The sequence below is a fragment of the Aulonocara sp. 'chitande type north' Nkhata Bay genome, linkage group LG7 (assembly GCF_057382095.1).
Source record: "Aulonocara sp. 'chitande type north' Nkhata Bay isolate Kocher_YH1m ecotype deep benthic linkage group LG7, A_spYH_male_GT1.1, whole genome shotgun sequence".
Classification (NCBI taxonomy): Eukaryota; Metazoa; Chordata; class Actinopteri; order Cichliformes; family Cichlidae; genus Aulonocara; species Aulonocara sp. 'chitande type north' Nkhata Bay.
Genome location: NC_141350.1, coordinates 65,263,906 through 65,289,829, shown reverse-complemented (window position 1 = coordinate 65,289,829; position 25,924 = coordinate 65,263,906). Strand labels below are relative to the sequence as shown.

Here is a 25,924-nt window from a genome sequence, read left to right as displayed (position 1 = left end):
TCTTGTTTAAGTGAAAATAAATGGAAGGTTGTGGAGTTGTATTTTGTCTCGCATCAATTATATCGTCAGTTATATCATTATCGCAAATTTTCAAATATATATCGTGATAAATATTTTTGGCCATATCGCCCTGCTCTACCAGGAAGCAGCTCTGTTTGTTCTGCTGTCAGTCAGTCACTCCCTGAGAAGGGACGCCACCAGAAACTGCTCTTCTCTCTCTCTCTCTCTTTTTTTTTTAAATTCTTCTGTCCTCTCAGTTCTTTCTGCTCTCTGTCAAACTCTGTCTTTCCCTTCCCAGTCCTGCCGCTCACCGAGGGGGTGGGTGGTGGGAGTGCTTCCTGCCTTTTTGTCCAGCTGGCAGATTGAATAGGAACTCCTGGAAAGCTTAGCAAGATCCAGCGCCAGTGCAGAGAGCTGAACAGAGCTAGGAGTCAGACGCGAACTGAGGAGAGCTCAGAGGAGAGGGGAAGCGATGCCTGTTTCACGCTGCTTCTGATGCCTAACAAGGCCACTACTTACCAGCATCGCTCCTCTGCTTTCCCAGAGCTGCTCAGGAGGAGAGCACATCAAAAGCCCTTTAAGAGTCTGAACTCAGGAGTGGCGAAGTTTGATATGAGCTAACGTAGATGGGTTTAAAAGCTTCCCACAACAAAGTTCTCCACATTCTCAGGTCGCAGCTTTCTCGCATGGTTTCAGCTGCTTATAATAGGAATCCATGAAGGAAATTAAGTCACTTGTTACTAGTGGTCAGTGGCAGCGACTGAAGCAGATGGATGAGCCTGAATCTCTTTAACAGATCAAAAGCAGTATCTGCCTCACTGATCCGCATCGTAAAACTGTTTGCCTGTGTGTCCTGCTGTCTCTGCCTTTGTTGTTGTGTTCCTCTAAGCCTGTGTGTGTAGTAACGCTGTGCAGTACGCGTGTCCAGATAAGACCGTCTGCAGGCTTTGGATTGACCGCCTTGCCTACTGACCTTGCAGAAGGCAGTGGTTGAAAGACGGCTTTGGGCCGGTTAATCTGCTGGCTTAACCAGATGCATTGATAGACACTAAACACGCACACATTCACTCACACAATAATGATGTTAACTCTTATTAAGAACCCATTTATTCATGCAATTTAGCAAAAAGACAGTCATGTGGAAATGATGCACTGTCCTGCAGGTTCAGGTCACATGCTTCAGTTTGTGCTCCCGTCAGTCAAATCAAACATTTGGTTTGGTTGTGGCTGTCAGCCGAGGTAATTTTATTATTATTGACACTGCTAAAAGCCTGTAATGTGAAGCAGGTTGAACATGCTTACATGGCTTTGCTAGCCAAACGGCAGCAGTCCAGCTAAGTGGTTATGTGCAGGTAATTATTAACTTGATAGGTCAACCCAAGTTTTCCAGTCTACCTCAAAGCACCTTTATAGGAGAGGCCCAGTGTTTGCAGCATATGACCAGTTACAAATATGGACCAGTCTCCTGGGAGTAGAATGATATATTTTACAAACTAATCTCTAATATTAGCAAAAAAAAATCACAGCGGTCGCTGTGGCCCGAAGTAGAAAGGTATGAGTTTATTGATAGGAAACCCACTGTATCACTATGTTGTCCTCCTTTGTTTTTCATTCCTCTTTCCCCTCACCCACTAACCAGTCACGGCAGATGGCTGCCCCACCCTCAGCCTGGTTCTGCTGAAGTCTCTTCCTGCTAAAAGGGTTTTTTTCCCCACTGTTGTAAAGTACTTTCTCATCATTTCGTTGTTGAGGATTTCTCCCAAACATTGAGATACTGAGAATATAGAGACTAGTATCAAATGTAAACAGTTTAAATAATGTGGGAAGCACTTTAGTTAAATAGAAGTAAATAAATTAAAATGATGAAGTCAGTAGATAAAGATGGGACTTGTTCCAACACTGTCATGTTTTCATGGGAAAAGTATAATTGAGCTGTTGTCCCTTTGACATGTTCCTACAGGCACAATTAATCACTATAGCAATGCTTGCATCACACAGTGTATCTGACTGTAGTGCATGCAGGTTTGCTGCACCACTGTTTATTGGCTCAGCAGAATGGAAGTGAGCAACCGTTGGTGGTAACACCTGTGCTTTTCCTGCTCTGACAAGCCAAAGTGATTGCTGGGAAACCCTGTAAAGCACCACACGAAGAAGCAAGACTGAACTATGATGTTGAGGCTTATTTCTTATTTAATTTTGACCTAAAGATTTATTCTGAAATGTCTTGGATTTAAACTAGAGCTGGGCGATAGAACGATAACGATATGTATCGCGATATAACTTTAGCGCTTTTTTTAAAAGCCCAGAAATGCGCCGTATTTGATAGCTTGCTGCGAGACCTCACACCGAGCACATCTACTGCGGGTGGGTTGCCTGTTATGCAACATCCCCCAAAAACACGAAGAGGAGAGTCCTGGCCCCTAGCCCTGCCAGTGTAGCATAAATGATGACGGATGATGATGGCAGCAGCAGCCGTTCTTCTCTGCGTGAGTAGCTAAATGTTGTTCGTGTGTAATTTACGTTGAGTAGGCTAACCACGTTATTACATTAATGCATGTAAGGTGAACTAGCAAACATCATCATAGCTACATGCGGCTGTCTTCTTGTTTGATGGCAGATACTCCCTTCACCCTGGCCAAAAAGGCTAAAATGACCAAAGAAAAAGTGGAAAACAGTTAAACATGAGAGGTTTTTGGACAAAGTTTGTGTTTTTTCCATTGTTTAAGCACTGCTTCCAGCCAAGAGTGATACCATATATACCCCATAGCTGCAGAAAAGGCTAACATTGTTATCTTTTTACAAAAAACCAGCTGAGCATGAGAGGTTTTTGGACCAATTTTGTGTTCTCTATTCTTTAAGCACCGGTTTGAGCACCGTTTGAGCACCGGCACCGTTTCAAAAGTACCGATTTGGCACCGGTATCGGATAAAACCTAAACGATACCCATCCCTACATACGACTCTGTTCTGCTTCTATGCCCCAGCTTTGTTTACTATTTCCCACCGAGGCTTCTAGACTTCTGATTGGCCAACATTTCTGCACGGTTAGGAATCGAGCGCCACCTGCTGCTTTGGCATGTTCATAGCAGCGTTTTCCTTCATTTCTGCCTTTATGTGTGGACGGGATTATTTTTTAAAACGAAAACGGAAAATCTCCGTTTTCAAAAATACCCGTGTACGTGTGGACGTAGCCTCAGTCTCTGACTGGAAGCGCTAATTCGTCATTCGGCTTTTGTCAGACTAAAGTAACTGTTAAAACTGTTTGAAAAGCTAAGCTATACAACAAGGAGAGATTGAGAATTTCCTTTTAGTTCTCAGTTTATTTGATATTGACAAAAGTTAGTCAGTTTTGTCTGTTCTTCTGTAAAACAAACTAAGATTTATTTTTAGAATTAATATTTTGTTTCTAAGTGGAATTGACAATTTAGTCTGTTTCGTTTGTTCTATTTTGAAACTTAAACGCTTTAGCGGCTGCCTTTTGTGTAGTTTGCAATATTTGCCTTTATTTATCTGAAAAAGTCTCATGTTCCTTAAGTACATCTACCCTGTTGAACTTATTATGGGAAATAAATATTTAAATCAAAACAAGCTGCTGATTATTTCACATTTTACTTGTGAGCAACGGCACATTTAAATCTTACAAATATAGTTATTTGGCTTATATCGTGATAGATATCGTTATCGCCTGAAATGAAAAAAACATATCGTGATATGAAAAAATCTCATATCGCCCAGCTCTAATTTAAACATATAATTGCAGTAATGTATATAATATTCAAACATCCTGCTGTTGAAAATATTTGGAGCCAGAGACTGTATGTAGATGGATTTTGATGTTTGCATTTTGGCCATAGAATACCATTACAGACACCTATGTAATGGTAACATAAGTGTCTAAAGCACTTAGGCACTTGGAATCATTTCTCTAAGTCGTTTTGGGCGTTGCTCCTTAGGCATTTTCCCAAAGAGAGTGCTGGCAAACTCAGTACAAACATTAAGGGGATTTTGTGCTCCATCTGGTCCAGAAATGTCTCTTCCTGTAGTTGGAGGCTGCGGAAAAAGACATAAAATATGAGCTACTTTTTTTCATTCATAGTTCAAATCCAGACAGGGAGTTGAAATGGATGATTAAATTGTACAGGTGTTGCTTTTATTGTGCCTGCACATCATGTAAAATGCATTCAAGGCTACACACAGCTGTGCTTCATGGTTGTAAAGGAGACACCCTGGACTGATGGGTTCTCATAGGTCATACTCGAGGAGCATCAGGCGACAGCTTCAACAGCAAATTCCTCAAGCTTCAAGGTTTCCTGTTTGGCTTTTCAGCCTCACAGGTGTTCGTTTCTTAAAGTCACAGTGTCATATATTTTGGATATCACGGTGCAGTTTACATTTCTCTTGGATTTTTACCAGTACTTCTACTGGTCATCACAGAGGACACAGAAACATGTAGTGAGAAAGGTCCTGCGGTTTCAAGAGTACATGATGGTTCCCTGAAACTCTGCTGTTGTTTCTCTGAGCAGGCTGAAAGTTGCAGAATGATGTCACACTCTCAAGTTCATTTTTTTCCAGCCTGATCTCTGTCCTGGATCTGTGGTTAGTGTAATATGCATTTAGCCAACCGTGTTAGAGCAGGGCCCTGTTTCAGGAAGCCGGTTTGGAAAACTCAGAGTGAAAAACGACACTCACGGTTGAGTAACCCCGAACTGTCCAACTCGGAATATTCCGTTTCAGAAAGGCTGATAACAATTAGTTCAATCAAGGCGGAGTTGCTTTAACCCCAAGTGAAGCGCGCGGACGAGGATACATAAAGCCCTGATAAGCGGAGCACAGATTAAGCGAGTCACCATGGAGACGGAGGGAAAGAAGGCGCGGTCAATGTATTTCACAGCGCTTGAGGCCGAAATGCTGATGGCAGCATATGCCGATAACATGCAAATTCCGCGGAAAAAAGTAACACAGCGACAGCTGCAAAAGAAAGTGAGCATGCATGGCAAAACATAGCCGACAGAGTCAATGCGTGAGTGTTAATTTAAACATTGATCTAGGGATTTCCACCCATTTAACACGTTATTTTATCATATGTTATTTTATTTGTTATTTTATACATTTTATTTTGTGACGTGATGTGAGCGCAGGTGCAACCCAACAGGCCCCAAACGTGCCTGGCAGCAAGTAAAAATGAAATATAAAAATATAGTCCAAACAGGTAAGGTGTAATTGTATTATGAGCCATAGTGCTTGGTCTGTTTGTCCCATGTAAATCAATTGCAGTTAGAGGTTACATTAATTTTCTGTCTGTAAGCACTTATTGAAATTATCTGAGCACATTACAAGTACATATTTGCTTACTCTGTATGCTCAAATGTGACCCGTTATAGCCAACAGAAAAAAAGCGGAGGCCCGAAAAACAGGTGGGGGTCCTCCTCCACCACCACTCACAGAGGCTGAGCAGTTGGCCCTCAGCCAAAACAGTGGGCGCCCTGTGGCCGAAGGCATCTCTGCGGGGACATCCTCTGAGTCAATAACCCCGCAAGACACAAGTGCCTACATAGGGGGTAAATTCAAAATAATACATGATGTGCATACATCCTTTCTTCACAGTCACCTTCGCAGTGCTGCTCATTCATTTGATAAACTCTTTACCATAATGGATTATTTTGTAGTGAAGTTATTTTCCTACTGATTTTGCCTTCCCTCAGCCTTGGTTGTCTTTGAGAGCATAATGACAATGAAGTGTAAGGTGCTTGGTATGTTTGTTAATTGCCATTTGGTCCCTTGTAAGTTATAAGTGACCTGTATAAACCTCATATTCTATCAGTTGATGGTGATGGTGTACTGCATCTGGTGCAGCCTCCTGTTGAGCCAGACCAACATGCAGTTGTGAGTAATACTCCACAGATTATATGAGTTTACAGTAGAACAGCAATGTTGTCTATTTCTTTACTACAGGAAAATAATGAAGAAACATTGACAGCTGTTACAGAGGAGGAAGCAACAGAGACACTTTATGAGGTTTACATCTTTTAATACTTTGTGTACAGGAAATACAGGCGACCAATAAAGCCAGTTGAACAAAAAATCTGTTTATTCTTCTTTCAACATGTTGAGGTGATGGGTCAAAAGAAATGATTGTGACATATGGTGTCTCTGACTGCGCTTCCATCTTGTATGTCCGTGGGAGGGTCAGGATGTTCATGGTTTGGATCACTGCTGATGTTTGGTTCAGAAGGACAGTGTTCTCCTCTAATTGTGGCAATGTTGTGAAGAATCACACATGCCACAATAATGTCACATGCCCTTTCTGGGGTGACCCTGAGTCTTTGCAGGCACTGGAACCGGGCCTTAAGCATTCCGATAGTCATTTCAATTCTGGCTCTTGTCCTGCAATTAGCCAGATTATATCGCTGCTGTGGGCCCGGTTCAGGGTCAGGGTAAGGGGTAAGCAAATAGGGTAAACATGGATACCCCCTATCACCAAGCAAGTAGCCAGTGAACTCTCCTAAGACAGAAGGATACACTTCAGTTCAAATGTCCCTGAAGCAATTGGTCTTTATATATTTTAAAGTATTTTCAACTCACCATGTCCAAATTTTGTGCTCAGTGTACATTCACGGAATATTTGTGAGTCATGGACAGAGCCTGGCCACTTGGCTTCCACATTTGTGATAATGTTGGCAGCATCATATATGATCTTCACAGTGCAGAGAACACAAATTAGCATCCATTACTATGATGAAATAATTTGTTAGTTTGAAATGCTACAGGGAACTATGTACCTGTACATTAATGCTGTGGAAAGACTTCCTGTTCACATAGTCTCCTTCATTTACTGAAGGAGCAATAATTGGAATGTGAGTACCATCTATACAGCCAATCACGCCTGGGAACCGTGAAAATAAATGTAAAATTTAAGTAGTAGTTCAAGTATCACCACATCATAAATTAAGTTTTGTTCATCCTGATACCTGCAATTTTGTGGCATCCCTCTTTGATGAATCTTGTGGGTCTGTGACCGGGGAACACCACAGACGAGTACAGGAGACGTTTCAGTGCAACTGTAACATTCCTGACTGCCCGACAGACGGTAGCCTTGGAAACGTGCTCAGCGTCACCAATATTATACAGAAAGCTCCCGTTTGCAAAAAACCGAAGTGCAATACAAATAATATGTACAGAACTGAGAGCATGTCCGCGATGTGTCACATGCGTAATATATGGCCTGAGGATGTTATCCAAATAAATTATAGATTGTGCTGAGAAACGGTAACGTTCGCACAGGAAATCATCAGATGTCCAGACGCGCTCGAATCACTCTCTCCCGGCGGAGAGCTCTGCGGAGAATTTGGGCTTCGATATCTACTGGCTCTTCAAGGAAGGGACACGCCATGTCTGAGACTTCCTACTGTCAGGTTTCCGACAAAGGGGCGGAGACAGTCAGGGTTAGTTGTGGTAAACCTGCTAGGGGGCAGGTTAGCTTCACGGAGTGTGTCGTCATAGTGACTCACTCAGGCTGCAGCTGAACTCGCTTTGTGAAACCGAAAACCCAGAGTTTTCGTTAACTCAGGGTATACTTACTCAGTTTTTCCACTAAACCGGCTTCCTGAAACAGGGCCCTGGACGGCAGTCTGTTTACAAACCTGCCTCAGCGCCTCTGGGCGCAGCACCCAGTGCATTCACTGCTTGCTACTCTGCGTACGCATGTGTGTTGGTGCGACTGGCTGGGGTCGCGCACATGTGCGTGTTCATGCATGCTCAGTCAAACCACTGCAGGCAGGCCTCGTTTTGCTCATTCTTCCCCTCTGCTGTGCTCCCGTTCCCTCCGTCTCTATTTTGAGACGCACATGCCTGCTGTGACCCAGCACGTGCCGATTCTGTCAGATTTAGTCTTGGGCTCGGTGGATCGCAGCGCTACACGCCCTTTTCTAAATTTAAAATGATGAAATCAGAAGAAAGTGTGCTGCGCCCATTCGCTGCAGTCAGACTGGGTGCTGACACGGTTTAGTTTGGGCTCTGGATCTCGCAGTCTGCTAAACTTGCAGATCTTTATCATTTGCCAATACACTGACCTTTTCCCCTGTTTGTCCCCCTGTTACAGTTAGTCCCGCTGAGCCTCACGAGTGACTGCAGTTTTCCAACTCTCCTCATATGCCTGTCTGTCTGGCTGTTCTTTCCTTTACACCACTATGTTTCCCAGATATCCCGTTTTCACACTTTCTGGTTGAGGCCTCGCACATGTCTGTTAGAGGTGTATGCGTGTTTGTGCTGTGTGTTAGTTAGCAGGCCTGTCAGGATGTTAGGAGGCCAGCTGCAGCCTCAGGGCAGAATGAGAGAAGCTGAGATCCAAAGAGAGAAAGAGGAGGAGGAATGTCAGGAATCCCATGGGAAAGCCACTCTGACCATTTGTGTGTTTGTTTGTTTTTGTCTCTCTAGCAGTCCAGCCTGCCTTAACTCAGTGAACACATGTTTAATATGCAGGCCTTTTAGTAAGTACATTAATCCTGTAGAGTGCTACTGTGGACTCTGCAGGTATGCCAGTGGTACCTGGGCAATAAATGTTCAAATCATCAGTCAATAAATTACCCCGTGAATGAGTCCAAAAACCTGGAAATAAGTTCAGGATTTTGGAGTCCCGGTGCCTCCCCTTGAAGTCTTAGATATTGCTGGATATTCAGCATCATCAGGCACAGCCACTCACCAGTGGTGGAGGTTAGAGCAGGGCGATATGGCCAAAAATATTTATCACGATATATATTTGAAAATTTGCGATAACGATATAACTGACGATATAATTGATGCGAGACAAAATACAACTCCACAACATTACTAGCGCAAAAAGACAACCTTCCATTTATTTTCACTTAAACAAGAAGCTGGTTTTTATGTACATTAAAGCTTTATAAAAATGTAACAGTGCAAATGCAAATTCCTTGCTGAAAGTTTAACCAAAAGGCATTTCCAGTAGAAATGTGCTGACATATCCTGAGCATAACCATGTATAATATCCACTGAAGTTAAAAAGAGGTGCTTTGCAACATTAAACTGCAGTGTGCAGTACGTATTTTTCGGACCATAAGGTGCACAGGATTATAAGGCACATTAAGCGAAACAAAGCAGTCAGATAAATCAAACTTGATTAAACTCATTCTTCTTGCTTCCTCCACTTCTGTACCATTGATTCATTAATGTTGAATTCTCTGGCAGCTGCTCTATTCCCATGTTGCAGTATATTAATGACTAACCTCGTATTGTGGATGGATTGTCTCAGTTGTTCTCCTGACTGAAGTTTGGTCCGTTTACAGCATCCTGCCATGCGATTGCATTTGTCTCTAACTATCAGGAACCTTAACGTTAACTTTTATAAGTGGAAAAGTGTTAGTGTTCGTCCTCCAGCTTCACTGTTTATGTTATGCTAACATAGCTGTGTCGCTAGCCATCACGTAGCACATCATTATATACCAGCTAGCCCAACTTCAGTAACCCTACAAACTTCACTGCTGTTTAGTTTCCTGTCTTCATTTATGTTGGAAGTGATAGCAGAGCTGTACGTTTGATTTTTTTCAGAAATCTCTCAGTCAGAACATGCTATATCATGCTTAGGTAACTAGCAAAACTAGCGAGCTAACTTCCGCTAGCTTCCTGCTAACTTCTAACTCCGTTAAATGTAATAACTTTTGTTTTCATGGATGCCTGGAAGTTAAACTTTATAGTTACACCTGGTAAAGCAGCAATGCTGATCGTTTTATTAAAGATGAAAGAATTTAGACAGTTTTTAACGCTCAGTGATGCTGCAGTGTTGTTTGACCTGAAGCATACGGAGTTTAGGACCCAGATTACTCCCAGATTTAAGAGCATCTTAGTCCGACAAATACGACAATAACGACGGCCGCTTGCATGTTCTGCAAAAAAATGTGCTTTGTCGTGTATCTGACGGACAAACACCAAATCAGTTCCACATCACTGAAGTTGCACCATTTTTACAAACCAATTCTGGTTCATCTGTTTCACTCAACAATCGGCCATGTGCGTATGAAAACAAAGGCACTGCGCATGCGCGTTTTACTCCCATTCTATCGCGATATTTCATTTTCCTATCGTTGCCTAACATTATACCGGTATTACCGTGAACGGTATAATATGGCCCAGCCCTAGTGGAGGTATTAAATTCATGACTGTGGTGTACTTTGGCAAAGTATGGCCTATGGCATAAATAGACCCACAGACCGTCTCAGTCAGCAACATTACAAAAACTGGCCCCAAAATCAGTAGCAGGATAGTGCCAAGGTAGCAGTCCAGTACTGAGCAACTGGCATTGTAGGGTACTTTACATAATTTACATTTAGATGTGAGAGTTAAAGATTCTGGTATCACTGAAAAATAAGCAACCTTTAAATGATGATGGAGGTCGAGATGACAGCAAGGACAGAGAGGAGAAATGGGGCCAACAGGCTGGGCTGGAGAGAGATGGAGAGGAAGAGAAACAGCAGGGAAGAGCTGTGGGGGTCAGCCATCCATCACTGAAGTTTAGGTCACTAATCTATTTACAGAGAGCTGGCACTGCACTTCAACTTGTCATGTGGAACCAATATTTAATTAAAGCTGCACGAGGAAGGCTAATTGGGACGGACCTGCCTTTAGGGGAGGTTTAGGCTGTGGCAGTAACTAAAACAATCAGAAGAATGGAGCTGTCATTTTCAGCTAGTCTTTCACTTCTGCTGTGTACAGCTGACATTTCTGCATGTCATTTGGGAGTGTGTTGGCTTTATTTGATGAGTTTCCTACAATAAAATAGAAAAAAGAAGCAAATATTGCAAATTCTCTCTAAATATTCACTCTTGGCTCTAAATATTGATTCCCTGCAGCTTCGATCCACACACATGGGTGTTGCCCTTAACTTGAATGTGAGTTGAGCCCAGCTGACTTGCAGCTCCCTGCAGTGTTTGCGCTCATCGTTCAAGTGTTTGTGAGGCCTGTTTGGTTTTGTCGAGCCAGCGTGATGTTTGCTGAGGACCCACTGAAATGTTAGCACAGAGTCTCAGCAATTTTAGGTGAGCTGTGTGAAGAGTTCCATCTTTACTTGTGACGCACCTCATTGTCACATCTGCCCCTCAGGCTGGACAGACCACAGACGGAGGCTGCCAGGAAGAGAAACTGAAACCTCTGACCTATGACTTTTTTCTGTCCACAAATGCCAGAGGACACTGCTTTCACACAGGCTGAACAGCCTGATAAAATTGTAGAAAAATTAGTCGGATTGTGTGATACGGAGGGTCAAATATTTGTCTACCTATAACAACTACTGTACGGTGATTCTGCCTCACATTGTCTGGCAGGATGAGTTGAATGGAGTGTCTCATTGTGCAAAACACATGGCAATACTGCTTTATCAGTATCAAGATGTCATTTCAGTGTCATGCATAACAATAACTGTTTAGTTCCTTGTATGAAGTGCATCCGTCACACAATAGGCTCTGGATACGCTGTTTGCACCAAAACATTAGTGCCTGACTAACAAAACCAACTGATGCAATAAAGATTCAACTGAATTCAGAGCTGCAGACTGGCAGCGCTGAGTTCCCAAAGGACATGCATTCTTTTCCACATAATAACACTTTCTCTGTGGCGGTGGGATGCACACACAAAAAGGGACACCAATTTTTTTTATTTAGTTATTAACCGAAAACTATAAACACAGAGAATGATTAAAGCAGTTAGTGCAGTGAGTGCACAGACTCCAGCGCTGTCATCTTAAAGTGCAGCTGGTGATGGCATGCTTGCTAGCTTAAAAAAATGTTTCTTCAAATGAGTGAGTTGGGCGTGGTGTAGCAGAGGAAGCTGCAGCAGACAAACTGGATTCCCAACTCGCGTCATTGTCAGAATGTCAATCATAGCTGAGCAAATACACACAGGGGCGACCGTGGGGTTAAGAGGGGGTAAAGAATGCAATCCAGCAAAGCATTACACCCTCTCGGCGTAGCCTGATGATATGCACAGCTGTCCTATGAGCAGTAAGAATGAACCCATGCAGATTTAACCCCCAGCAGGTGGTTTGTTTAGAGGATGAAAGGAGTCATACGAGGGGAAAAAATGATGGAAAACTTTGAGCTGAAACCCTTCATTGGGGTCTGTGGTTTTAAAGCTTCTGACATGTAATGAACACTTGGTTTGTTGTCAACGGTTTGCAAAAAGAAAGTATTTGAATGACACAGGAGCCTGAGACTTTTTACAGCAGACTTTACTTTTAGCGGACGTTACTGGAAAATTGCTTATCAATCAAGAATTACTGGAGCAACATCTGACTCACATTAAAATGGAAATACTCCAGCTTCCTGCTTTCAGGCTGCACACAGATGCTGTATGTAAGAGCTCAGTGGACTGTACTGCACTATACACGGTTTTCTCAGCTGCTCCTTTCAACGCAGATTTAAAGTCAGAGGCAGTAATTCAGCACACTTTGATAGTGACGTTGATATTCTGTTTGGTCTGTTTAGAACTAGTATTGATATTTGATTTTGTCTTTAAATGGAGTTGAAAATTCAGACCTGTCAGTCTATATAATGACACAGAAACGTGGTATACATTTGGATCAGTTCTCAGTTCTACCCAAAGCATTTTTTAAAATATGTAAATGGTGTGAAAAATACCTATTTCTATACTAATAACATTACATCAGTATTGTTGACCACTCTGTGATTTGTCAAGTAAAAACTGCGTAAACATCTGCTTATTAAACATGAGAAAAGGCCTCTTTGTGCAGCCGCTAGCAATTTTAAATTCGAGTAAAGAGTTTTTTATAGAGGAAAATGGTAAAATGGATTATAGAATACTTTACTTGGATGCTTGGACGTTGGTATGTATATGTGCAGGAAACACTGAAAAAGCACACACATCAATGTCAACACCGGGTAACAGAAAAGTCATAGACATGTTTCCACCTACTTGGAATCACATAAAGACAACAATGCTGGAGCTGAAACATCAGTGAGTTAATTGATTTGGTGGCATGTTTTTAAAGGACAACTTGAGGAAATTCTGTGAGTCACGTGTCTGCTAACTAAAAATTTAAGGGTTTCAGATTGTTGGACAACTTAAAAAAGACATTTTTTAGATGTTGCAAGATTACAAGCGTCCTCTGACCTCTATGAACAAAACATCTGGAAAATGATCTGCAGATGGCTAAATAATAACACGCATCGACACATTTTTGCCATTCTTTGTAAACTGGATGTGTTATGGTTTTCTCGTAGCACCTTTAAATTCTCTTACCTGATAGATCTGATTCAGAATTTAAATTTTTGCTCGGTAACCTTTTTTTGTCCAGTACTCTAATCTTGGTCTGTTTCTGATGTGTCCTTTTTGGAAACCCCCTCAAGCTACTGTGTACCCAGCCCAGATTGATGTTTGGCCACAGATTACTCCAGTTTTCAAAGCCTGAAATTGTGTCGTGGGAGTCGGTCAGAGGTCTTGCTGGGACAGGCAGCCCTCCTTCCCTCCAACCAAACACTCCTCCAGTGCCTTTTCATGAGACGCAAGCCAGATGCTCAGCTATTAATCATAGGCCTGTGTGATGGAGAGGGCGAGCATATGCAATGTGTATGTTTGGACTGACTGTGCTCTTTGTCAAGTAAATGTTTGTGCAGCTTCTGTGCCGTCAGTATGGGAGAAGGGAATGGAAAGTTGGCACTGTGAGGACCGAAATAGAGAGATTTATACTTGAAGGACGCACTGAGCGAGGAGGACAGAGGAAGAGTAGATAAACGGGGGGTGGGTGAGAGAGAAAGTCAGCAGGAGATGGAGAGGAAATGTTTTATTCCCTCCATCTGAAAGCTTTTCATGCTGGCAGATCAGTCTCTGACCTTTCCCCTTACAGACAGTGAATCTGCTTTATTATCTGCACTGCATCCATGTCTCTTCAGGCCATCTCAATATTGTGTTCAGTGCATGCACATGCTTTTATACATGCGTTATGTAAAGTCCTTTTTGTCATGTGTTCAGCTGGTTGTACTTAGAAAACAGTAAGATTATATAACGTTGCTTAACTTGTGCTTTTGTCCTCAGGTGAGTCTGGTCTCGGGAAATCGACTCTCATCAACTCCCTGTTCCTGACTGACCTCTACTCTAAGGACTACCCTGGCCCCTCCCACAGGATTAAAAAGACTGTTCAAGTGAGCTTTTTCAGCTTTTTGCCCAGTAAATGAATCCTATGAAGTCTAGGTCACCATTGATGACAAGATCTGTAACCTTAACTATAGATGGCACAACACCACTTTTTTATGACCGATATTATAAATTTGGATATCTGCCGATACCGTTATGAATCCGATATAGTGTATTTTTAATCAATAAAACAGTTTTTTAAATATCTTGCTCCATTTTGTATAAATTCATACTCAAGTTTTAAAAAAACAAAAACACTAAACCTATTCTGTTATACCTGTATGCAAAAAATATACTGCACCCAAAATATTTCATAGTTCAGCAACACTGATCAATCTAATAAACTTAAATCCTCCATCCTCCCTGTTCTGGTATTTTAAAGAGCACTTAGCAGAAATATTAAACAACCTAACTAATAGGGTTGCAAACTCCCAGCAAAAAAAATAAAAACAGGGAACCACCCTCCGCCTCGTGATGCTTTATCGGCGTAATCAACCTTAATTTAATGCACGCGTTATTTTAAAAAAATGCACAGAAATCAATTATTTTTCTACAATAATTAAATAGATTCAACATCTTTCTTCAACAGAATTGCAGACTGCACAGATGGTACCTTCCCAAAGGAAAAAGTACTATAGCTTACTAGGGTATATTAGACTTAACCGATCATTGATCAGTTTCATGATCGAAGTAGCAGCAGGAGAGGGAGGGAGAGAGGCAGTCGCTCCATATATCGGTTGTTAAGCTTAACGCTGGAATGCTTTACAAACATTCAGAGATGAACTTACACACTTGCTTTACTTCTCTCTGGGATCACTTTCTCGGAGATGAAATGCCAGGTTGGTAGCGAGGCTCCAAATGCTCAACCAGATCGCTGAGAGGTCTCACACGCCACAGCCGCTCTATCATGTGACACATACTGCTCGACGTGCTAAAGTTATGAGCGGAGTTACGCCATGTCACAAGTTTTGTGAGGTGCTTTTGTGATATTTAATGGATCGGATTACATTTTTTATTTCTCTCAGATATCCGATCCAGTAATTTAAGTTCGTATCGGACCGATACGTAATATTGGATCGGTCCATCCTTAACCTTAACCCCTGTTTCCTTTACACTTTACATCACATGTGATTTCTGGGTTTTGAATTTTGTTTTATAACTAAAGCACATTAAAACAATACTTTTTAACTAAATGTACTTTACTTTCTTTTAAACACAGGGTTAGGTATAACCTAATAACCCATGGTAGTGTTAATTCTCACCCTAACCCTATATGGGTCAGACCTCAGTTGCCATCAGTTCATTTTTAGCTTCAGGTCCAGTGTAGAGATGTTTTGAGTTTTTGTTAATGGTCTCTGTACAACCCCATGTCTTCTTATAGTTGATAGTCATATAAACAAAGGCACTATATGTGCTAAGACTGTGAGATCACCATTCACCGTTTTCCTGCAAGAGTTTGATGCTTGATGTCGATTTCTTCTACGTTCTAAATTCCAGCAGCGACAGCAAATACTGGGATGAGGATTAGGAAACCATGAAATGAACAGATGTCTTACAAGAAAGTGTTGTTTCTCAAGCCAGTTTGAAGGAAAATAACCTTGTTAATGGAGACATTTTAAGTCCTCCCACAGCCGTTGCTCAAGGCATTTTGTCATTTACATTCCAGTGTCAGTGATATCTCCTAATATCTAAAAACAAATTCTTCACGTAGTACTCATTCCCTCGGAAAAATGATGATTTCTGGGTGTTAAAAGTAAGCATCAGTGTGACCACACCATATGTTAGGAGCCCCTGAAAGTAATCTCATTCATTCTGGCCAACAAAAAGTGTACTTGAGCGTGAGGGGGAAACTATTTGAATTTGGTAGTTGTTTTGGTGAGCAGTTCAAAGACCCTTGTGGAGCTCGTGGTTAGGTCTCAGTGTTTGCAAACTCGACCTCGGTGTGTGAGGCCAACCTGAACTATAAAGTGTAAAGAAAAAAAGTCAGGTACAGTTAAACTTGATGGAATGCAGGTTGAATGTTCACCTACAAAGTAAATGTTGTGCCGTTTTGGATGATGTTGAAATTTCCTCAAGAGTTGTTGAAAAGCTCAAATCTCTAATCTGAGCTTAAACACATCCCGTATATGTAGACGTTAGACCAGTTATTAAATCCAAGAGTTGACTTTTTTTTTGCACCAGCACGTTCAAAGTCTTAACTGGTGTCTTCAGTAAAAAAAAAAAAAGAAAAACATGACAGATAAGCACAGGCACTGAAAGGGATGAAGTTTCATGTTTTCTGACAAATTAATTGAGAACATCTGGTCTGGTCATTCTGAAGGCTTTTCTTGCTCCTGCATTATCAGCCAGGTTTGTTAAAATTGACATGTTAGTAGGGATGGGAGGCTAAGAGGGGAGCAGGATTCTGCTGGGGAGGAAGAGAGTATAATGGAAAAGGAGAATGAGAATGCAGGATGGAGGAACTACGAGGCAAACAACAACGCCACTGGACCTAGTTTTGTCCTTTTATGGTAATGGCAAATTGAAGTGGAGGAGGGAGACTGTGTCTGGAGTAAAAGGGGCAAAGGAGAAGCAGTTTGGGAAAGAGGAAAAAGCAGAAGATGGAGATGTGGGACAGTGTGATGAACTAAGACGGAAAGAGATGAGATGGTGGTGGCAGGAGAAGACGGACAGAAGCAACATGGCGATGAGTGAGGAAAAGGTGGAGCTTTGTAAAACTAAAGAGCATATAAACCTCGAGGAGGGTGATGGGGTAGATGTGATGAGGGGAGAGACAAAGAAAAACAGAGGATCAGGGCTGAATTTCCCCCTTGGGTCTGAGAGGGTCAATAGCAGGGCAGGAATGTTCCCATGAAATGTAACACCCTCCCACCCCACCCTCAACCACTACTTAAAAGATGAGAATTCATCTCCACACGCCGCTTTGCACTATAATTCGATTCCCACTACCATATTACTTATGAAGTCTTAAGATTTCCATATAGGTATGTCATAGGGGAAAATTCCATATACTGGGATTAATGTGAACTTAACATTTACAACTCTAAATGGGTGGCTGGCAGCTGAGTGGGTGAGAGAGGTTAAAATGTTAATTGAGACAAGTTAACCGCCGTTTTCGCTTTACCGTCTTTGGACTTTTTTTTTTAAATCAGTGTAGGTGAACACTATTGTATCATTCCAATGTACGTTAGCTAGCACCATCTGCAGAAGAAAAAGTCCCCATGAAGTGGCAGTTGGTGTAGTTGTGTGAAGCCTTTGGTGGATGATGAAAGTGAAGACAGACAGGAAGTGCATGGGAAGGAATGAAGCAAAAGGTTGGAAAAGTCAGGATTAAAAGCAAACACAGTTGGATAGCAGATGTTTTACTTTGCCAAAGGCACAGACTCGGCAGCATTTTGGAAAATAGGGACCTGTTAACTCACAGTAAGCTAACCGTAAGCCATATATTCCAAGATGGAGAAGGCTAAGGTATCTTTATATCTGACTTTGACTCTGATAGTCGTCCTGGTCACAGAAGGTTTTGCTCTCCAAAACTCGTAACAAATGAGCACATTATGTCAAATGTTGTCTAAATGCAAGGAGGTACGCAAGTCAAGGCTGTGGATCAGGACGGGTATAGACAATCTCTGAACCAGAAAATAGATTTTTGTGCATTTACCATTAAACAATAATTATTAAACTGGACTTAAGTTGATGTTGACTTTTAGCCTTTGGCAAATTTTAATGCTTTATAATGCCAAGTTACTCATTCCTTTTTTTTAGTTCAATGCAGCATGGAGTGCAGCTAGAGATAACCAACCAAATTTATCTGGCAAAACGGAGATGACTGAGTGCCAAAGATGTCCAAATATAATCTCAAGTTAAACTTATGTCTCTGAACCTAAAATAACAATGTTGTTCCATTCAGACCGAGGTGCATAGAGGTGCCTTATGTTATAGAGCAGGGGTGGGCAATTCCAGGCCCCAGGGGCCGGTGTTCTGCAGGTTTTAGATCTCACCTTGGGTCAACACACCTGAATCACATGATTAGTTCGTTACCAGGCCTCTGGAGAACTTCAGGACATGTTGAGGAGCTAATTTAGCCATTTAAATCAGCTGTGTTGGTTCGGGGGACACATCTAAAACCTGCAGGGACACCGGCCCTCGAGGCCTGGAGTTGCCCACCCCTGTTATAGAGGAAGTAGTTTTTTGTAGGAAGTCACTGATACGTCACACCGAATTTAGTCAAGACGGTGCTATTCATAAAATATGGCAGGATGATCCAGTCACTTTTTACACTTATTAGAAAACAGACCTGAGATCTGAGAGTCCTTGGGTCAGCTCTCAGTCTCTTGAGTAAACCCATTTAAACCTCTGCATTTTATGTATGAAGTCAAAGGCAGACTCGCAGTAAGATACAGACTTCAGATCTGAAATCTGTATGTTCCAGTATCAACACTATTTTGGGTTTGCAATGCATCTATAATACATACTATAGTCTGGGAAACTGAACAAACTCTGAGATGGTTTGCTATTTCAAATTAAAGTAAGTAAAAATCTCAGTATCTACACTTCTAAATCTGTCCTGTATTCTTTACAAACTGACAATCGTTCAGTCAAAGCGCTGTGTATTTTCAGCTTCTTTTCTTTAAAGTTTGCAGACTCTTTTCATTTCCTCATTAGGTTTAAATTTCTCCACTGCATCAATTTGAAAGTCCTGTTCATTTTGTGACGTTCGATTGTACTGCACACTTGGCCTAAATTATAAATGACAGGAGCCGCTCAGGCAGCTGTGATTCTGCATCTTTGTGCAGGTCTGTTGTGATCCAGATGACGCACCAAGGCGGTGCTAAATTTACTCTGTTTTGACGAGACTGAAAACATTAAGAACCTTTTGCTTCAAGCTTTCTCTCACTCTATTGCGCTCATCATACCTCATGTGAGCCCCATGAGCGCAACGTGGGCAAGCAGGCTCTCCTCCAAGCAGCAGTTAGTGTGCATACGTTGGAAAGGAGCCGCTGTGGTCTGAGGCTGAGGGGGAGAGACCGGGTCAGAGTATTTATATTGCAGAACAATCTCCCATGTTTTGTCGCTCGCTCACATTCCCCACAGATCAGATTTCTTTTAAATGATGGTGTTGAGGCCGACGGCATTTTTGAGGTTTTCTCCCAATCTGTTTTTCTTCACAGAAACAGTGGAAATGGCAGATTTGGTTTTGAGAAGGGCTGACATGTCATGCGCAAACACTTACAATACAGACACAGATTTAACACACATGCCTGGCTGCACAATTAAGGTCAGATGTGTAAAAAATATATATATATTTATGTATATATGGTCAGCTGTAAAGCCAGACAGATTATCTGAAGGTTTGTGGAAGCTAAAGAATGTTTGTGTTACAGTGAGAGGGCTGTAGTTTGACTTAAAGGGGCGATCCTAAAATAACTACATGGTCCTGTGAAACTATGCGACGAAGTGGGGGAACAGCTGGCGAGCTTCAGGAAATGGATGGATCTCTGGGACTGAATGGGAACGTATGTGACTGCAGACTATGATGAACAGTTTGCAGTGATGGCTTCACTTTTTGGCATATGTAATTAAACATTAAATTAAAATCAGCTGCATTGAGTGAACACCCAAACTCAGTGTGCATACATGGCTGTTGTGTAAAAAGGCTTTCATACAGTGACATATGCACTCATGGCATGCTAGAGTGGATGTAAAGATGGGAGAAGATGGGAGAAGAATAATGTGTAATAAATATTATTTCTATCATAAAATCACCTTTTGGCTCAGCTTAAAAATACCCCCATGCTCTATTTTTAACCATGTTTAACTATTAAGACAAATGGGAACTCTGCTGTATTTGTTTTACTTTACATTTATTGACAGGATTCACTAAGTCACATTCAGTGGCAGATCAGCTGACGTAAGTGACACACACAGCCTATTGGCAAATCGCACATTGGGTGCTCTGTTTAAGTTGGTTTAGAATGCCAACGTGTGCTGGGCAGTTGCCGAACTCTGAGCTCCCCTTTAAACTGTGCGCAAACCTTAGAGTTGCAGTTTCATTGAGGTGCTGTTTTCAATGGAACTGATACCATGCACAGTAAGGAATTTGAGTGTAGTAAAGTTCAGGCACACTTCAAGGACCAGTTTAGCTGTAATCAGCTGATCTCGATGCCAGCACATAGAAGCTGAAGGCTCAGATGGTACATTTTTACACATTCTTTTGACACACAGTTGTTGCGTATGTGCAAGCCTCTTTACAACCCATCATCACCCAGGTCCTTTCACGCCGTATCTCGCTGAACCACTGTCATAATCTGCTGTCACTGATGTCTGTTTTGTTCTGTGCTGGGTCGTGCAGCTGCTCTCATTGCCTCCATGGAAATCGAACTCTTCTTTGGAAGACAGTGGTTTTGACTTAAGTTGACACACACACACACACACACACACACACACACACACACACACACACACACACACACACACACAGTGCTGAGAGGAAGGAAAAGAACTTCACTCGTATTGTACACACACTCAACCAGCAGATCGGTTTCGGCTGTGTGGGAGGACCTGCTGTGCAGTGTATGTAGTCCAACATGTGTGGGCAGATACATGCTGTCAAATTATATTTTGAAAGTGTGAAGTTATTGCAGCTAATGGAAACACTTTATAAATACTGTAAGGCAAGGCTGAGATCCCAAGAGTTCTGAAGGGTGTGAATGTTTGTGTTTCAGGTGGAACAGAGTAAAGTTTTGATAAAGGAGGGAGGAGTCCAACTAACCCTAACCATCGTGGACACACCAGGGTTTGGCGATGCAGTCGACAACAGCAACTGGTGAGGATTGCCCACGAAGACATGCACAATTTGATTCTACCAAGCAATCATATGCTCTTTGTTGTACAGTGCACTCTCTCTGACATCATCTTTCCATGTTCCCAGCTGGCAGCCTGTCATTAATTACATTGACAGCAAATGCGAGGACTTCCTGAATGCTGAGTCGAGGGTCAACCGCAGGTCCATGCCGGACAACAGAGTCCACTGCTGTCTATATTTTATAGCACCATCTGGACACGGGTGGGTGCTGCATAAGATGATATAATAAGATGCAGATGTAATTAAGAGACATGAAATGTTCAAAAGGTGGCAGTGATGCTGTCTGCATATAACTGGAAAGGATGTACTTGAGTGTCTGTCTGTCTCATAAAAGAGGAGCCTGCCAGCCAGTATTTGTGACCCACATACAAACCAGTTCTGCTCATGCTCAGTAGAGTTTCCTGATCTCCATCACTGAATCACTCAGAGTGGAGACTCGCAGCAGCTCCCAGGAACAGCGCTTTCAACTCAGACGTGCCATACTGTCTTACGTTAGCGTCCGTGTGTGTGCGCGCACCTCTCAGGCTTTGGCGATGGATCTAAACCTGCAGAGTTGATTGGCATGCAGTGTGTTTAAAATAACACTAATTTGTTAAATATTTCAGCAGCCCAAAGCATAAAATGTGTGAAACATGTTGCTGTCTGTGAATGTCAAAACACACTCTGACATTTTCTGATCATTTTAGCTCAGCTTTAAGTGCCTCCATGATGCACCTTAACTGCATTGAGGCAGTGACAAAGACAGGAAACCTGTCTATGAAAATAAACAGTCTTCAATCGATCATCCAGCAAAGTCGGGCTCACTTGTCAGATCAGCTGCAATTTGTGCCATCCTACATCAGCTGAAGGCTCAGCGGATTCCCTTCTAGACATCAGATGGGCAAGTGTCACATGGGTTTTTATGTTGAGGCTGCTTTACCTGTTGTTTTAGTTGTTCAGCAAGCAATTTAGAACCCAACTTCACCTCAGGACCACATTTCACATGGTTTCTGTCTAAATCAGTGTCATATTATTATCATTAATGCCAGCTCTATTCTGTGCTGGGGCCTTCCTGCTACTGTATCCTTTGGTTTTACAGTTATACAGAAGGAAGGATATGGAGGCCCCACAACACATGTTCCAGGTATAATTTACTCCCGACAGAAATGACAATCTTTCTTGAATTATGAGAAAAGCACACAAGCAGTTGAAAAGTTCATTAAATGTTAAATAAGCCGGTCTTATCTCTCCCCTTAAAGTGTAATCATGCACAAAACGGTCTGTTCAGGTATTCTGTTCCTGCTGCCTCCAACATAAAGAAAACGGTGGATGCTTTATGCTTTTCTCCTAACCATCGAGAAACAAGCATTAGTACATGGTTGAGCAAACGACAGGTCATCCTGCAACTGGAGACGCACATTTTGGTTTTCTTTGTTAAACAACTGCTGCAGTTTGTTTATCATCAATAACAGATCAGATTTTAACATGTGAATTTTACAACATAAATGGTTCTGCCACACCACAGCTTCTTGTATTCTTTGAGCAGTGTTCTAAGTTTAAAGTCAGAGACAAGTCAGTAAATTGTCCACTTCACTGAGAAGATGCATCACTTAATTACGCTTTTACTGTCACCCCAGAGGAATCTGCCTACATTTCCAGCAGACTCTTTACCACTTTTAAATGATCTGCAACAAGCTCCAGAAGGCCCGTTTCCACACTGCTGCCTCCAAAAGTCACTCACATGTGGCTGTAAAATGTGAAATCCTATAAATCCTGCTTTAGAAGTAAACTGCATACTTATTTCCAGACCTGTCCTCTCTGTGATGTTTTAGTTCCCCGGAGTAACTACAAGAGTTCTGACAGTGAGTCCAGCTTTCTGTAGACAAAGTGCCGCTCATGCTGGTTTGATTAATCGGTGTCAGTGTGTGGGAGATTTCGGATTTTGACTTCACAGAAATGCCCTTCGAGTCTCCTGCTCTAACCAGACACTCTGACTCCAGTGTTATCTGGGGCTGCCTTCACTCCAGCTCTCCTCTGGTGCAGCAGCATTATATCCAAAGCTGTCCTCACTCGCTGAGCCGCCCAGCAGCTGTTTTGCTGGCCTCTTTCATGGGACAACTAATTCAACTCAACACGCAGCAAAAAGCATTTGCAGATATATAAAGTGCTTTCATGTAGACAGTGGTAATCCATTGAGCTGGCAGAATAATAACTGTATTATAGTTTTGAATGCAATGCTAAACTTATTGTGTGCGATTCTATTTTACGTTGAATAGTTTTCCCCAGAAAGGTTAAACTACATAATGAGCCTTTAACCTGCACATTATACAGGGGGCTATTTAGTATTATACTCCATTAATTTACTATCAGTCCACTGGAACACTGATGTAGTGGGCTGACAGCTAACATTGTAAACAAACTGAGAGAGAAAAGGAAAAATTAATGATTACTGCATTCACGACAGACCCTCAATGTTTGTGATGTGATTAGGAATTTCACATAAGGTATTTCCCAGCTATATTTTGGAAAGGGGGCCTCAGAAGGATCAAGGTTATGGACTCTGTAGCATGAGGAGTGGATTCTAATGGTCACCTTGAATGCATTTCTACTGTGGTAGCCTGGAAGCATTTGGCTTCTCTATTTTAATCTGACTTCTATTGTATGTCATGTACATTGTACAAGAACTATTACAACAGTGTTTATATTGTATACTTAAATGTAAAATGACAACAAAGTAGACTCTGAAGCCATCGCAGTGTTCGTTTTGTTGTCCTCATGAGAGGATTGTATTGGACTCTGTTGTTCCGGTCAGTTGTTGGCAGTACTGAGTAGTGGACTTGCTTTCTAAGTAAGTGTTTTCTGGTGTTGCTCACTGAGGAAGAGTAGAGGCTGCAGCAGAGAGGACAAGTGCACATCCTTTAGGATTTTGGCTGAAAATTTGTCCAACATCTCTAACACAAGTCACTGCACCGGCAACTGAGAGTGTCGAGGACGGTCGCCATTTTGAATTTACATTCAGAAAATGGCAAAAAAACAAGAAAATCTTCCACTCCAACAGCTGATAATACAAATGTGGTTTGTTCTGTTAGGACTGACTGTGTGCCCGCACAGCTTGGCATTCAGAGGTGAAGACCCTGTGGCTCCCTGACAGTCACTTGCTGTGGGCTACATGTATTGTACAGTTTTGTGTGGCCCTCTGCTGGTGACCCACTGAACTGCTCTGAACTAAAGAGGCACACTGTGGTATTTTCTTTAGATTCAGTCTTGTGAGTTGATTCCTCATTCATGTGGTGAGTCACGCAGCCAAATACAGCTGCTGACCCACTTAAAATAATGTAATGCTATTCAACCACAGCTTCATGAACTGACACATCAGCCCCAATGAACTGTATATAATTTACAGGGAGTGCAGAATTATTAGGCAAGTTGTATTTTTGAGGAATAATTTTATTATTGAACAACAACCATGTTCTCAATGAACCCAAAAAACTCATTAATATCAAAGCTGAATGTTTTTGGAAGTAGTTTTTAGTTTTTAGTTTTAGCTATTTTAGGGGGATATCTGTGTGTGCAGGTGACTATTACTGTGCATAATTATTAGGCAACTTAACAAAAAACAAATATATACCCATTTCAATTATTTATTTTTACCAGTGAAACCAATATAACATCTCCACATTCACAAATATACATTTCTGACATTCAAAAACAAATCAGCGACCAATATAGCCACCTTTCTTTGCAAGGACACTCAAAAGCCTGCCATCCATGGATTCTGTCAGTGTTTTGATCTGTTCACCATCAACATTGCGTGCAGCAGCAACCACAGCCTCCCAGACACTGTTCAGAGAGGTGTACTGTTTTCCCTCCTTGTAAATCTCACATTTGATGATGGACCACAGGTTCTCAATGGGGTTCAGATCAGGTGAACAAGGAGGCCATGTCATTAGTTTTTCTTCTTTTATACCCTTTCTTGCCAGCCACGCTGTGGAGTACTTGGACGCGTGTGATGGAGCATTGTCCTGCATGAAAATCATGTTTTTCTTGAAGGATGCAGACTTCTTCCTGTACCACTGCTTGAAGAAGGTGTCTTCCAGAAACTGGCAGTAGGACTGGGAGTTGAGCTTGACTCCATCCTCAACCCGAAAAGGCCCCACAAGCTCATCTTTGATTATACCAGCCCAAACCAGTACTCCACCTCCACCTTGCTGGCGTCTGAGTGGGACTGGAGCTCTCTGCCCTTTACCAATCCAGCCACGGGCCCATCCATCTGGCCCATCAAGACTCACTCTCATTTCATCAGTCCATAAAACCTTAGAAAAACCAGTCTTGAGATATTTCTTGGCCCAGTCTTGACGTTTCAGCTTGTGTGTCTTGTTCAGTGGTGGTCGTCTTTCAGCCTTTCTTACCTTGGCCATGTCTCTGAGTATTGCACACCTTGTGCTTTTGGGCACTCCAGTGATGTTGCAGCTTTGAAATATGGCCAAACTGGTGGCAAGTGGCATCTTGGCAGCTGCACGCTTGACTTTTCTCAGTTCATGGGCAGTTATTTTGCGCCTTGGTTTTTCCACACGCTTCTTGTGACCCTGTTGATTATTTTGAATGAAACACTTGATTGTTCGATGATCACGCTTCAGAAGCTTTGCAATTTTGAGACTGCTGCATCCCTCTGCAAGATATCTCACTATTTTTGACTTTTCTGAGCCCGTCAAGTCCTTCTTTTGACCCATTTTGCCAAAGGAAAGGACGTTGCCTAATAATTATGCACACCTGATATAGGGTGTTGATGTCATTAGACCACACCCCTTCTCATTACAGAGATGCACATCACCTAATATGCTTAATTGGTAGTAGGCTTTCGAGCCTATACAGCTTGGAGTAAGACAACATGCATGAAGAGGATGATGTGGACAAAATACTCATTTGC

At 42.1% G+C, this 25,924-nt stretch overlaps 1 protein-coding gene across 3 annotated transcripts in view; it reads left to right on the top strand.

Annotated features, from left to right (window-relative positions):
- Positions 1-25,924, top strand: part of LOC147326655 (septin-7-like) — a 67,544-nt gene that overhangs the window by 23,593 nt on the left and 18,027 nt on the right. For all 3 annotated transcript variants that reach the window (XM_086301994.1, XM_086301993.1, XM_086301995.1), the window contains exons 3-5: positions 14,058-14,164; positions 20,879-20,979; positions 21,085-21,219. In XM_086301994.1, the coding sequence (XP_086158120.1) occupies positions 14,058-14,164; positions 20,879-20,979; positions 21,085-21,219 (343 nt within the window). The remainder of the gene's footprint in view (positions 1-14,057; positions 14,165-20,878; positions 20,980-21,084; positions 21,220-25,924) is intronic.